Genomic DNA, 15,153 nt, shown 5'->3' on the forward strand with positions numbered 1-15,153 from the left:
TTCAAAGCCTCGGAGCCTACCGGCCTCCATCCATGGGAGGAATATGGCTAATGAGACATAACATCTGCTGGCATTCAATCATACTATGCCTGTTGTTCTGGGAGCTCAGTGACTCATAATTCCAACACTTCAATTCACTTTAGCTTATTTGCAAAGTGCAACTTGTCCAGCATTGTTTGTAACGTTTTTTTCTTTTTTTTTGGTGAATGCAATGATCATTAATGCCCATGAATAGACAAACCATTACATTACACAAAGCAGTTGTATCAAAAGTTTTATAACCTCGACTACAGCTAGATGTTGGTTCACCGCCAATACAAGTACATAACTGAGTGCAGTTTTAGGAAAAAACAGTAAATTACAGTCATTTTGTGATACAACTAAATTAGCAAATACTGCTATACAGACACTGTTTAGTCAGCTGTTTTAACTGACTGTGGTAAATACATCGGTGGGGTATGACTCTGGATTTGATCCATGCGAGCTCATACACGCTCAATTCTCCTTAATTCTCACCATTCTCTTTGTATCCCATGCCCAGGATAACCTCTGGGGCTCTGTAGTATCTTGTCACCACATAAGGGGTCATCATGAAGCTTGTGCCTGCTGTCCTGGCCAGACCAAAGTCCAGGATCTTCAGGGTGCAGTCTGACTTCACCACTATATTGCTTGGTTTGAGGTCCTGGAGAGGAGAAAAAGACTCATGACAAACTCTATATATTTAGGTAATTTACAAATCATCTTTTCTGTTGACAGGTTTCAATGGACAGTTTCTTTTTCTGGTATATGACTTTTTTATTGCGTCCATTAATTTTGCTCATGGGTGAAATGTTCAATGTGGGTTGGTGGTGATGGTTTTGACACCATAGGTTTAAGTTAAGGGTTATGGGTAACATTTAACAGAATAGTTCAACATGACTATCACTTCAGTCCATAAATATAAAGCTATAGGCAGAAGTCAGTTACCTTAGCACAGAGACTACAAACGAGCCTGGTTCTCTCTGAAGGTAACAAAATCCACCTACCAGCATCTCTAAGGCTAAGCTGTTCCCATTCTACCATTCCCCCAGTTTCCATTCTTTATGCTAAGCTAAGCTAACAAACTGCTTGCTGTGGCTACCTATTTACCATACAGACATGAAAATGGGGTGGTATCGATCTTCCGGTCTACCCAAAATGTCCTTTGCTTTAAATTTCAATACCGGCCTGTATTAGTTAAATGTGAATTTTATTAAGAACTACCTGAAACTGTAAATAGTTAAATTGAAAGCAATATTTTGGTAGTAATCGGCTTTATTTTTTGAAGTTATAATTTCAGATTTATTTTGTCTAACATTTTTCATTTTTCCTGTTGATTTTTTTAATGACTCCACTTTTTCTCCCAATCTGGAATGGCCATTTTCCCAACTCACTGTGGTGATGTCTCAGCTAATTCCCACTGCTGACCCTCCAATCAACCTCAGAGAAACCTTACTGGGAGGGGGTAGGACATGCCCTGTCCCCCTAGATCCCATTTGCCTGCATAAGGGTGCCCTGGCCAGCCAGTCGAATTTGATGTACAGTGACAAGGACTTCACTGGCTTCCCACCTGGTGCCAGTTGTGTTGGATGGCACAACCAATGAAGCCAGAAGAACCAGGTATTAAACCCTGGTCACTGCAGTGTTTCCTCTCCACCAACTAGGATGCCCTTGCCTGCCTACGTTGATGCCTACTCATGTTAGACTACAAACTGGTATCCAGACAGATAGAAAAAACCATAATTAGGGGTTAAACAAGGTGTCTTGCTCTCCTACCCTGTGAATAATGCCAGCTGAGTGCAGATGTTTGATACCACACAGCATCTGGTAGAGCAGGTAGGACATTCTCTCATGGTCAAGCTCCATCTGAATCACCTGGCACAAGTTGGCATCCATCAGCTCCATCACTAGGTACCTGAGAAAAACGTTTCATTGATTTGAAAGTGGTTAACAGACTTATCAGTTGATTCACTGATGAGCTATTTTGAATTTGAAAACTACAGCCCTTTAACCATGTCTCTCCAGAAAAACGAAAAGCGCCGCAGAGATGTATGAAGCCCTCTGCAGTGCTGTTCTAAAAGTGAACACACTCTCATTCATCATTCAGTATGAGAACAGGATATCTCCGGCAGCCTCGGATTACACCTACAGTACTCTCACTGACTACAGTCCAGCAGTTGTGTTGTCACAACTGCAGGTGCGAAGGAGTAGAGAGCACATAATGCATCATAAAATAAAATGAGTCTCCTTCTTTTGCCTCTCATATGATATATCAGATTAAATTAAGTACCACGTCCTTTGCTTGTTACATAAGCTAAATTAAACATTTTCTTGGAAATGCAATTAGGCAAAGAAGGGTTTGGTATACTCACACATCCTGAAATTCCTCTAATGATTTCTGTGGTGTGAAGACATTTAATAAACTGATAATCTGAAAGAGAGAAGAGCAAGGAGAGGATCAACATACAGTGGTTAAATATACACACGTGAAATGAGATTTAAAGCAAGGGGGCTGTGGATTGAATTTGGTAATGACCCTGATGAAGGACACTGCTGAGAGAGAGAGACAGGGTAAACCGAAGAAGTGAGATGGAACATAAGAGTGGGGATAAATGTGGAAGATAGGGAAGAGACACAGAGAAGGAAGAAAAGAACACAAACTGCAGCACTGGAGATTGTATTAATGCTTTGAAGTGCTCTCCGTTTCACTCTCCTGCCAGCTGGGTACATTTCTGGGGGCATGGAATTTAGCACGGTCACAACATTGCAGTCGCTCATCTCCATTTTGTAACAAAGGGATTTATCGGGAACCAAAAATAGACACTGAATGGGGTATAGTTCTTCCTGCGTTCTTTCCTACCTCTGTTACTCCTCAGCTGCATCACTTACATTTTTGTGATTGACACATTTCATGAGCACCAACTCCCGGTATGCCCTCTTGGCATGGGTCTGGTTCTGGAAGGGCCTGCTCAGCTTCTTGATGGCTACATTTCTGTCCAGAACAGCGTCGTAGCCCGCACTGCCGAGGGGAAAACCAGAGAACAGTGGAGCAATTTTCCTCTAGTATTCAAAGATTGGATGATTCACTGTGTGTGTTTGATTGCACGTCACTGTAACAATCAATGGTGAATGTCATTGGTCACAAAAACCAAAGGATGATTCTTCACATCTCCAACCAAACAAAGGCTTGTGGAAACAGGTGACAGATTACTTCGTTTTAAACTCAATTTTATCAGTAAAACATTTTTCCTTAGTGGTATGAGCTTTTCAGTAACAGAGAAACATTCAAATCACACTCAGTGTGGCTGTCAAGAGGAGAAAAGCATTTATTTAGATCACACAATTAAAGGAAGAGTTCATTCTGGGAGACACACTTTCTTACTGAGAATTAAATGAGAAGATTGGCAGTTACAGCTGAGTCAAGTCCAGTATTAACACTAACACAATCACTTAAGCTTATTTAACAGGATTTATAAACTGATTGTTTTTATATATGTTCACTTGTTAAACCACTCTAAATACGTAACACAGCAAAAGTAGCTAATTTGGAGTATTCAAAAGATGTGACTACAAGGTGAGTGGTGGGTGGGTAACCATGTTATAACAGTGCATAAATAGGTCCCGAGTCAGAATAACAGGTTTTCAGGTTCTTCCCATTCTGCAAACATTGCATGAATTCAGCACAAGACTCCGGGAAGTCACCGCGTCCAAGGAAAACAGCACATTTCACCGATGGACAGAGCCAGGCTAGCTGCACCCTGTCCTGATGCTAATCTCAAATATGTGTCTCCTGGCTCCAGCTACATATTTAATGGACAGATATGAGAGTGTGTATCTATAAAAATGATCATAAAACAACATTTCGTCAGTTTTACACTTTTTTGTAAAGATTAAATGTGTTAATTAGCTAGCTGTAGAGGTGCTGGTAGACAGATATATTTACCTGGAGTGAACCAGGCTAGCTTTTTCGCCCGTTTCCAGTCTTTATGTCAAACTAAACTAATCGCCTGCTGGCGGTATTCAGATTTCATACTTTATATTGACCATGCAGACATGAGAGTGGTGTCGATCTTCTCCTCTAACTCTTAGTAAGAAAGTAAATAAGCATATTTCCCAAAATGTTGAAGTTTAATTCCACTACTGCTGATGATACTGCTGAATTGCACCATATTTCCAAAACCTTTTCTAATTTTAATTTTTCAAATTCTAATTAATAAAATTAATATAATGTAATAGCTATTTATAAACATGAATAGCCTGCAAAGTACAATGCAGTGAAATAGAAGGGGAAATGTTAGTTATACGTCGATGGTTTCTCTTTCCACAAAGGGGCTCAACCTATTTTAGAGGTCATTACAGCAGAGTTAGTTCTTTGCTGACTCAACACAATCCCAACCCATGGGAACCTTTGGGATTTGGGCTGTCTGTGTATATTTATGTTGGTTCTCAATGAACAGCAATACACAGACGAGAAAGATCTGCTATAAAAGTGCCATGCATATGCTCTCTCTGACAAATCCTCCCGACAAGATGCTGCAAATCGAGTTTCAAGGCATCTGTACTCAGCCTTATTCCAACCCTAATCAAGACGATGCTGTGTGTGGGTTTGTAGACGGCTGGGTGGGATACGCTGTGGTTCGCCATGTCTCTGTGGAGACTGCAGGCCAAGCGATGGTGTGTGTGACCATGGAAACAGTGGAGCCATCATAAAAGGATTGATCCAATAGAGATTTGAGTCAGTCATCACTTTTTCTGGCTGAGTGAAAGATGATGTCATGACCAGCTAAACTACTTAAAGCCTTCATCCCTCCTAAGATGCTTCTGAAAGCTCATTCTGACTGAGCACACGAGTCATAAGGGCAGAGATGTGCACAGATTGGGACGTTTGTGGGCGACGACACTGGCCGAGTTAGTTTTTTCTATAACAGTGATACAAGTTTTTCATTACCATGTTGTCCGGCGTTACGGGGGCAAGAGTCTCTGATTGCATAAGAAAAAGCAGAATGCATACTAACTCACTGTTGATTTATAGATAAGCTTTTGGATTAGTCCCTGCTTCTATGGATATTGTCTATCTGAAGTCAACTTTCAAGTAGAGAGGCAGAAAAGTGTTTATGCAAATTTGATTATGTCATCCAGTTAGGGATTATGCTGAAGATAATGCACAGCAAGCAATTCCCTCCAATTATTTTATCATCATATAATGACAAAACCATACTTCCATTATAAATACACATGTCATGGGCTCGTGGTATGTTGTTGATGTGCTTGTTAACATCTAAATGAATCTACATTCATGCAGTGTATCCCATTTGATCTCTATAATCAGTGGGATATTATATCAGTCTTTAGGATTTTAATGGTAATACCGTCACCATATGACACCAGATGACAGCTGTGGGCAGAGCCAAGCGACATACACCAGAGCAGGTTAAATTAGATTTGCACTGTCTCCCAGCCATCCATCCCTACAATATCCTTGAAATGGGCACAGTCCCAGCTTTAGCAGTTACAGCCTGCCCAAGCTCCTTTGCAAATGCACAAAATTGCTTTGGAGCGGAAGGAGAGAAGGGCTGAGGGCATGGGAAGCAAAGGAAGGACAATGAAACAGGGCTAGTGCAGGGTAGGGGGGTTTAGGGTGCTGAGAGCAAGTGAATCTTCACACACTATATGAGACACACTGTAATAAAACCTGGTCATCCCAGGGAGGGTGTCTGAGGCAGGTATATCACCACAGTGACACGGCATTTAACATAAATATAACCTATAGATCTGTTGATAAAGACTGTAAGATACATTCCTTTAAGTGGAGCCTTGGCAGTCGTTCCACTGCATTCTGACAGGGCAAGCGTGAGATGAATTACAATGATTACGAACTCTCTCTGCAATCCGGATTAAGGATTCACTTAAGTGCCCATCCTGTTAGGCCCTTATAGCTCACACCTCCATATTCTACACAGTATATATGTCATCAGCTCATAGCGCTGGAAAGGATATGAACCCAGTGAATTCAAATTTTATGAATGGCCAAACACTCCACATTTATGACAACATTTTGACAAAGATGCTCATCCTAGTTTTGCCTTTTAAGCGCTTTTCAGTATTTCTCAGCTTCTTGTGAGAACCACTACTGTACTACAGATACTTTGACACTTTCTTACAGGACCAGCAAGACTTAGCTCTCATTTTCAAATGTCAGGGTGCTGACATTCTCTTTATTTTGTTTTGGGGGAAAAAAAACACATTACTACGTCGTGACTTTAGCTTTGCAGCTAAAACCTACACAGTATTTTTTCAGCCATGTTAATTACCAGTATATTCATATTAAGACTTAAGATATAATAAGTCTTACTTATGATAGAATTTTTGTGTCCCTCAACTGATCATAATATAGAAGATGTCATTTTAGTGCATTGAAAACATTACTGACAAAAAATAAACTTTTACCTGCATCAGAAAAAATTAATTCAGATTTATTTACTGGTTTTAAAAGACCTTTTAGAGGAACTGGTACCTGTTTGCCGTTGCAAGATTACAGCCCAACATCTGCCCAGATGACAGACCAAAATAAAATGTTTCTACATTTACAGCCTTTTTCATCTTTAATGCTGAGCTGATCCATTCTCTTCCGCTTTGCTCATCACAGCGTTTCTGCAAAGATGAGTAACATGGCTGCATGCTGTGCTTTCAAATGTTATGATTGGTCAGGTATAATGAAATCACACCCGGGGTTTCAGGAGAACTGAAAATAGGACTCTTCTATCGTCAAGTTAACAGTATTAATCGTGGAAACATCATATGATTTTCTGTAAGTAAGTAAATACATTTTAGACTCCTTCACTCCAAGAGCAAAAACAGGGATCTAAGATTCTCCTCCTTTAATAATTTCCCATAGCAATAAACTCCAAGACAATTAGAAAAACAATTCAGAGCTACTGTTACTAAATAAAACGGCTACAGGCTACATAAAAAACAATTCAAATAGCCTGATAAGATGTATAACATAAAAGAAACGCTGAGTACTTGTTGAGTACTTACCATACAATTCCCTGAGCTCCAGAGCCAATGGGCTTTAAATTCTGGTAACGTTTTAAAACTGTGAAGGTAGAGTCTCCCACTTCCACACTGTAGAACTGGTTGTCCACTTTGCTTTTGCTCATGTTGTAATGCTTGGCAATATATGATACATCCACTTGTTTTCCAAAACCCTGCATGAAGCCAACACAACAGAAACACTCTGTTATTGATGATGAAGATGATTTATGTGTTTACTTACCTGGAAAAGTGATAAAACACCTGTAAGAAAGTCATCAATTCTCAACTAAGTGTAACAATCATACAGTGAATGTTATGCCATTGACTTATTGTTGTTAAATCTTTAACTATCAATAAATCAGTTAACCAATCAACAGTCAACATGTATCTACCTGCAGATATTACCAACTCCTCATCTGCATTTAATATGAGTCTTTATTGGTACTTTACCAAACAAAAGAAATTATTAATTTAATAATGTGCACACAACAATCAGGCTAAAGTTACGTAGGCAGAGGAGTCATAAAAATGGTGCCACAGCAAAAAATATCAGTTAACTACAGAGAGGGTAACTAAAACACAGCTCACGAACCAAACAAAGCTGTACCACTGTACATTACTGAGGGGCACAAGTTTGAAACACTTCCCACAAATGCCATTAAAATTACTATATGGGATGAAATACACTTGAATATAACATGGCTGACAAGTCACCCAAACCTACGATCCAATTATTTCAATACATTGGACTGTAGCCTTTACTGTGCAGCCAGCGGAACCAGTAGTGGGTCTTAAACATCAAGCCACACATGCATGTGTAATGCTGACACCACATGCAGAGTGTCTTAATCATTTCAAGCTACAGCGGAATAGCCTGTAGCTTTAGCCTGTAGCAAACCACACGGTCCTCACACACAGGCGTGTGATTTAGACTGCAGAGTTTATGAAATGACAGCCCCACGGGGTTTTGCATTTACACTGTCACAACTCAAGAGGAGTCCGGGCGATTAAGCCTCAGTTAGGAAGACACTTCACTGTTTTGTCTTTAGCAGAGATCTCAGTCACAGATAAATACTTTATGCATTGATCTTAAATGGAAAACCAGGTCTACCGGTATTATTTTTAGCTTTGCATGAAATTAATTATCAACACAAGTCTAGATAATATTTTCCGTGAGATATTTACAGTTGAGCTCCTAATCCAAAGTGGAAACCATTTTGCATTTCACATTAAAGTTTAACAGGATTATGTTTCCTTCCTTTGTCCTGATGCTAATGTTTGTAAACTCAAGTTGAGATGTCTCACTTTTCATACACAGAAACACAACCGTATACACCACAACATATAGCGCAAATGAAGGGGAAATGGAAGGGAATGAATACTGTACCTTTTTTACCTGTAAGGAACACACACCTGACAAAAGGCTATCTTCACATCCAGGATTGGTTGGCTGCAGTTATATAAGAAATGCCTGCTCATAAATACCTGGAAGACACAAACAGGGGAGAGCAGGAATCAGAGATTGGGTCTGTGTGGTATATGCATCAGTAACAGGAACTTAAAGTGTTCGAGCTGCAATTTTTTTGCATATATATGATGGGAACTGAACTGACCCCAAACATGTACAATACTGTCTAGATGAACACAAAACACACTACATGTAATACACAATACAGCAGTTTCATTTATCAAGGTCCACATGTCCACAGTGATGGAACACTTGTTTGGATCCTGGTTTGTGCGATCCTGCCCGCTTCTCCCGGTGTAGGACCGAATCCTGGCTGAAAATTCCACTGCTGTGTTTTCTCGACTCTGTCGCCATCATTCTCAATGAAAGTGAGAAAAACACAACCACTCCTCTGTGAACTTGAATTGACCAATATATTGATTCCTCATCAGAGTGCAATATAGCACGGTTTCAATGACCAATATCTTTGTGTCTCAAGATGCTGGTGCGGCTTAGGTTGAAAAGAAGGAAAAAAAAAAAAAAAGACACGAATTGCTGGTGCACTCGAGCACTGAAACACAATATGATAATGTTTGTGGGTGACTTCCTGGCAAGCTGAAGCCTAATATTTATCCTCCTCATACTCCCCTGTATCTGCAATACAGCTGATTTCATAACATCATCTCAACATGTCAGTACTTGAATAGTTAGACATTTTGGGACAGACACTTTTTGCTTTTTTGCCAAAAGTTAGATGGGACCATCGATACCACACTTACGTCTGTCTGCTACATATGAGGCTACTGCTGGTAGCTGGTTAGCTTACCTTCGCATAAAGACTGGAAACAGGGGGGAACAGTTAGCATGGTCTGTCCAAAGGTAAATCTGCCTACCAGTTCACTAATTAACACATTGCATATCTAATTAAGTAATACGTTAACTGGTGAGCTTTATAAGTGCTAGTAGGTGAATTTGGGTCCAGTCTTTATGCTAAGCTAAGCTAACAATCTGTAGCGTGAAAGCCATTGAGCTTATTTCCCACACTAGTCATTTAAAAAACTGCAAGCTTTAAATGTATCCCTTTAAAACAGTGTATTTTTATATTTTTAGTGTCTATTGATTATTCATGGTTGTCCAAATAATGATATGAGTTTTGCAACACCATACATTTATTATAGCACCACAAATACATAAAAAAAAAAATAATGCAGCTATAGTCAACAACCAACATAATAAATATTTCTTCTGGCGCCCTCTTTGAAATTTTCTGCACTTATCTGACACTGAACTCATTAAGCTCTTTGACAGGGACATACACTACGAGTATATTTTGAGACTAGGGAGATAATACATGCAATTTTACCTGTTTATATTTTAATATCGCTATTATACATGAAACACACTTTCAAAGAGCTAGTACCATTAGAGATTGCATTTTCATAAAAGTAGTGTACTAATTTTTGGCAAAGCGCTGAGGCTTTTACTGTGAAGGAGCAGATAATGGGTCAGTTTAGTTTTACGTAGATGTACCAATTTTCTAGACCTTTTTTAGGTTGGCAGATCAGTTCAAAACATTGCAAGGGAGGAATAAAGAGGAACGAAAGCTCTGAACAACAGTGACTCCCACATTTAAGCCAGAACAAGATAGGCTGCAGCTCTCGCCCACAATGACTCTGACTTAAAGGGTTTTCCAGGTAATGAAGCTCCCAATGTGCAAATTATATAAATATACAAATAACATGGTATGTGGTGTTAATGTTGGCATTAAAAATAATAGAAAAAAAGCTTTTTGCTGGCCTAGTGAGATTGGGGCTGTGCTCATAAATACCCAAAAAATGTCCCCAAAGGATTTGGTGTGTCGTCATCTTTCACAAAGTCTAGAATAACAGTTGAAAGGATGTGGCTTTGCAATTTGCTCTTAGGATGTAAGTCTCGGGCTTGATGGACAGAAATATATCATTTAGCTGCAGCAGACCTTTAATAATGTCACAGTTAAAGCTTTAGTGTGCCTACTTTATCCAAAGGTAGCAGAGTAGCTTTTAAAAAAAGAGATGTGGGACACAAAGGCGTGAGATTTCTGGTTTGACCTATTTAGGCCAACCTTTTCCTTTAGACCCATGCAGAGTCAAAGTACAAAGTGATGGTTGACATATGTACTGTCTGCATTTCAGCACTGAGTGTGATGCGTTTGTATGAACCATGGCATTGTGTGCCATTAGACGTGGAGCAATTTGAAGCCTGACTGATCCGCAATAGTGCCTATGTTCTGGGAGAACCAGAATAACCATGGACTTGATGAATTTCCATCAAAGAATGAGAGTAAAAGAGAAAAAGATTAAAAGAAGGACGGCATGATAAATCAAGAGTGAGTAACAATGCACAGGGAAGTGGAAGGTTTTGAGGATGTGTTTTTTTTTCTTCCTTACATCAGTTGCAATCCCTCAAACCACTATAGTAATTTCACAGCACGTCTGTATGTTTGACATGACTAACATCACTGGCACCACTTTAACTAGCACAATATTTGCTATTAATCTAACAGGTCAACACTGAATCGGCCCCATCACCTATAATTGTATCTGTGATGCTCTAATCTTTAGCCATCTGTGTACACAAGATATTAAACCTCTCACATGGCCAAAATGTTTGTCTTCCAGCTGTATACACTGTAATAATTCAAACACCACCTGGATCGTCTCTGAATGTGGTATTAGGCCGTGAGGGGGGAGTATGCATACAGAAGCTTGCTATGTAGTTAGCGCTACATTCACATACAGTAACACTGGACAAACATATCTGGTTTAGACTGTGGTTTTCTCTTGATTCCTCAGTATAATCAAACAACAAAACAACTACATGAATGTATAATAGTTCATAATGTTATTAAATTGTAACTGAGCTAATGGCCTTTTTATGATGGAATGGGCCTTTTTTTTAGCAGGATCAACAGATTAGCACAGGACAAGATGGGTAGCACCTTAAGTAAAGGATGTAGAAAGTATGGATTCAAAACAGTGAACCCTGCTTGGACTTGCTCATATACGATGACATATGCAATGCTAATTAAAAGAAGCCTCATTTTTCAACAAAGAAAAGCATAATTGAAGAGGATAGAAAAGCGGAACATGATGGTAATATCTTTTAATTTCTGCGTTTAAAATTATTATATATTTGTTTTTTATGTTTCCCATTTCAAGTGGACTGGGTCTTTCATACTCACTCAATCTGATGGATTCTTTCAGGTGTGATGTTTAACCCCAACCACAAACACCTTAAAGACTACAAAAAACAATTTACAGTGGAGCAGCCACTTTTGCTAGATTTACACAGCTTAACAATAATGAGTTAGGAAGTGGCTGACTGCTGTGTCGTAGTAAAAGATAAATCAATTAGCAGAAACAGTTAATTGGGAAGATGCAATTTCTTCCCTCTCTGAGGCCGAGAGCAAGGGAAAGACGGCCCATCCTGTGCTTGTTTGTTCAACCCTCTGACCAGATTCCAATGATAGTGGTCATGGTTGAAATGCTGCTCCGGGTGTAGCTAAGACTACACTCAGCACCATTCCTTAAAACGACCATTTATCATTCTGACTACAATATGTCCCCTCAGTACAATCCAGTGCCAGGTGACTAAGAGATGGAGCAAAAGGAAAACATAAGAAGCTTGACCTTTCTCTTTTCTGCTTCAGCTTATCCCGAGTGGGTTGGAGGAGAAAATGGGGATTTCAGACCCGTTGGAAGACATTCATATGCACCACAATGAATCATAATTCACATAAATGTCTGATAAAGACAACAAAAAAACTACCTAAAGATACCAGATATTTTCATGATCTATTATGCCGTTAAGCACATTTGGGCTGTGCATGTAGCCTAGTTCTGGGAAGAGATAAACTGTGATGGACTGTCAAAGACTTTGAGTGACTGAATGTGTTTAGTGGTGAGGGTCAGTTAGTTGTTAAAAGCACAAACCATTAGACGGCGTGTGGTGAATGCTCTTAATACAGCATCAGACTAAAACTGCTGATCAACTTGGGAGTTATGACAGAGTTACAATGTGAAGTGTGACTAAAACTACATTCTTGCCAATGCTCTTTTTTTTAACGCCAGTGCAAATACAGTGCCTGAGTTGGTACCAATACTAAAACAATACATATTTGAAGCCTGACTTCAGGACGATATAGTAGTGACAACAATTTTTTTTAACAAAACAGTTTTCTTTTTATTTAACAAAAGCAGCCAAATTTCACAGGGATCATCTATCTGCAGTTTTTGATATTTGGTTCTAAAGAAACAATTTGGTTGGTACCTAGATATTACTGAGTTTTGATTTCTGTCCCAACTCAAAATGTAAAAAGTGAAAAGAGATTGTGCCGGTGCGATTGTGTTTAGCCGGTCCTGGCCCTTCTCAAATTGTGTGATTGCACCTTTAATTATAACAGGGCAGCTTGATTTTCAGTGAAAGAAAGAAGATAATCAGGGAAGATACGGCTATACAATTTTTGAAAGATATGAGCATCAACCAAGAATTGACTGTTTATGTCTGATGTCTGTATTTTGAGTTTATCAGCCTGTGATCACAAATTCAAACCAGTTTAAGATACAAGTCAGAGCCTGTGCCAGGGCAACTCCATGCCAGACCAGTGTAGACAAGTGAACAAGCCCGCATCGAGCCCACACCACACCAACATGTAATTACTGTGCCATGTTTGGGTCAAACACAGGACTGATGAACATTTGGGTGGAATGTACCGTTTTATGATCAGACTGGGGATCAATCAACTTATTGGTGAATCTAAAAAGGACTTTACCTCAAACTGATGTTTTCCCAATGACGAAAAAAAAAATCTGAAATATATGAAAAGGCGTGGCGTGTCATGTCCTGCACAAAAGCGGAGAGGTTTTAAATTATCTTGAGTGGGCTAATGCATATTAGTAATACAGCAGACCATTAATCCCCAGTGCTGGCTGTGCTGACGCTGATTTGTGCTGGCATGTTTACATGCATGTGTGATCTGCAGTTGGGGCTGGTCCTTGTTATTTGGATCCTGGGCATTCTGTTACATTCGCCCCCACGGGCACAACAACGCCTCAGGCAAACCAATGATCAGTCTGCGTACTTGGGAGGCAGGGTCCCATTTTACAGCAGGAGCTCTTAATCCCGGTACTCCGAATCCAGGACACTTTGGGTTTTCTGTTTTTCCTGCTACTCTATTGCACTCACCTGGCAGCCAAGGTGTTAACCAGTCTCTGAGGCTGACGTGGAAGGTTCCTCCGCCCAGCTGCTCGTGATTACGGTCTGAACAATATGATGTAAACGCAGCCTCAGAGAAGCGGCCAAAAGGTCAAGGAAAATGATCGGCCAAAGGTGAACATGCATGTGTTTAGACACTGGGCATTTTGATTGGTCAAAAACAGGTGTACCTAACAACCAACAAGTCCTCCAGCCTTCGTCATCATGGTAACAATAATAAGCGCAGTTACGGCTGTGGAATAGTCATGGTTTGGTTAGGTTTAGGCACAAAAACTGCTTGGTTAGGTTAAGGAAAGGTCTGTGGTTTGAGTTTTAAAATTAGGTTGAGGCTAAGCCTGCTTAAGGTTAGAGGACCTCCGTTGTCATGGGTGCAAGAATAAACACATGGTTAAGGTTGTCAAACGGTCATGGATAAAAGAAATGTTGATTTTTAGTATCACAGGGGAAATGAACAGCGGCCTTCTGTAAGAAAGTCCTGTGTTTTGTCGACCCATCCATCCACCCCAAACTCTTATGGCCACTAGAGGTCGCCCTACTATAAAATGTAACTATGGATTGCAATAAGCTGCTGTCACAGACGACCTCCGGGGTAGATTTTTACAGGGGAGGGGACATTCTCCAAATATCATTAACAATGGCTGCATTCAGTTTAAGTGCATGTGCCAGAGACAGTGGACTTCTTTAGACCTTTTTCACAGCGGACATTTTGACTTTCATAGCAGGTAAAGCACAGGTGTACTGTCATTAATAATATTCATTGTTCAATTTTTAAGTGTTCCAGTAAGACATACAACTGAGTGAGCACGCAGAATACCAGGGAACCTAAATGGGATGCAGCCACTACCATTGTTATTTGTTCCACCTGTGGTTTTCCTGCTATGACACACCAGGAAAATATTTTATCTCCATCCCTTAAGGATGATAACAAATCTCTTCCCAAATATCAAAGCAGGGGTCATAAAATATAACAGAATCCTAAATATGCGACGGCATCGTCTATCATCTCTGTATTCAGAAAAGGTTTCTGGTATATTTTCACACAACGAAGCCCTACGCCTGAATAACCATATTACTATAGGTCAACCACAGTGTGACTTCAACAGAAGCAACAGACCCCTCCATAAAATGCAAACCACCCATATAAATACTTAACTATGCCGGACACGCTACCTAACAAAGTCATGACTGTAAGTGTGAGCAGCAGAAACACAAAAAAAATATGACTATCGTGATGTATGGATAGGTAATGTAGCAAACTGTAATACTACAGCAATGTTCATTATCCAATCTATTAATAACATCTGACATGAAAGGCTTAGGGCAAAGGAGAGAGCTTTGTCAGCGGTGGAACAGCAAGTGTATGGGCACATTCATCAAGCTTTTCTTCATCGTAAGCTTCA

At 39.8% G+C, this 15,153-nt stretch overlaps 1 protein-coding gene across 1 annotated transcript in view; it reads right to left on the reverse strand.

Moving 5' to 3' along the window:
* The window catches only part of mapk10 (mitogen-activated protein kinase 10), a 32,787-nt gene that overhangs the window by 12,164 nt on the left and 5,470 nt on the right, over window positions 1–15,153 (reverse strand). Inside the window, exons 2-7 of the mRNA XM_040158157.1 lie at window positions 8,467–8,538; window positions 7,057–7,226; window positions 2,908–3,037; window positions 2,391–2,449; window positions 1,795–1,933; window positions 517–682 (exon numbers count right to left, since the gene is read on the reverse strand). Coding sequence (XP_040014091.1) covers window positions 517–682; window positions 1,795–1,933; window positions 2,391–2,449; window positions 2,908–3,037; window positions 7,057–7,226; window positions 8,467–8,538 — 736 coding nt within the window. The remainder of the gene's footprint in view (window positions 1–516; window positions 683–1,794; window positions 1,934–2,390; window positions 2,450–2,907; window positions 3,038–7,056; window positions 7,227–8,466; window positions 8,539–15,153) is intronic.

Source organism: Xiphias gladius, chromosome 20 (genome assembly GCF_016859285.1).
Source record: "Xiphias gladius isolate SHS-SW01 ecotype Sanya breed wild chromosome 20, ASM1685928v1, whole genome shotgun sequence".
Lineage (NCBI taxonomy): Eukaryota > Metazoa > Chordata > Actinopteri > Istiophoriformes > Xiphiidae > Xiphias > Xiphias gladius.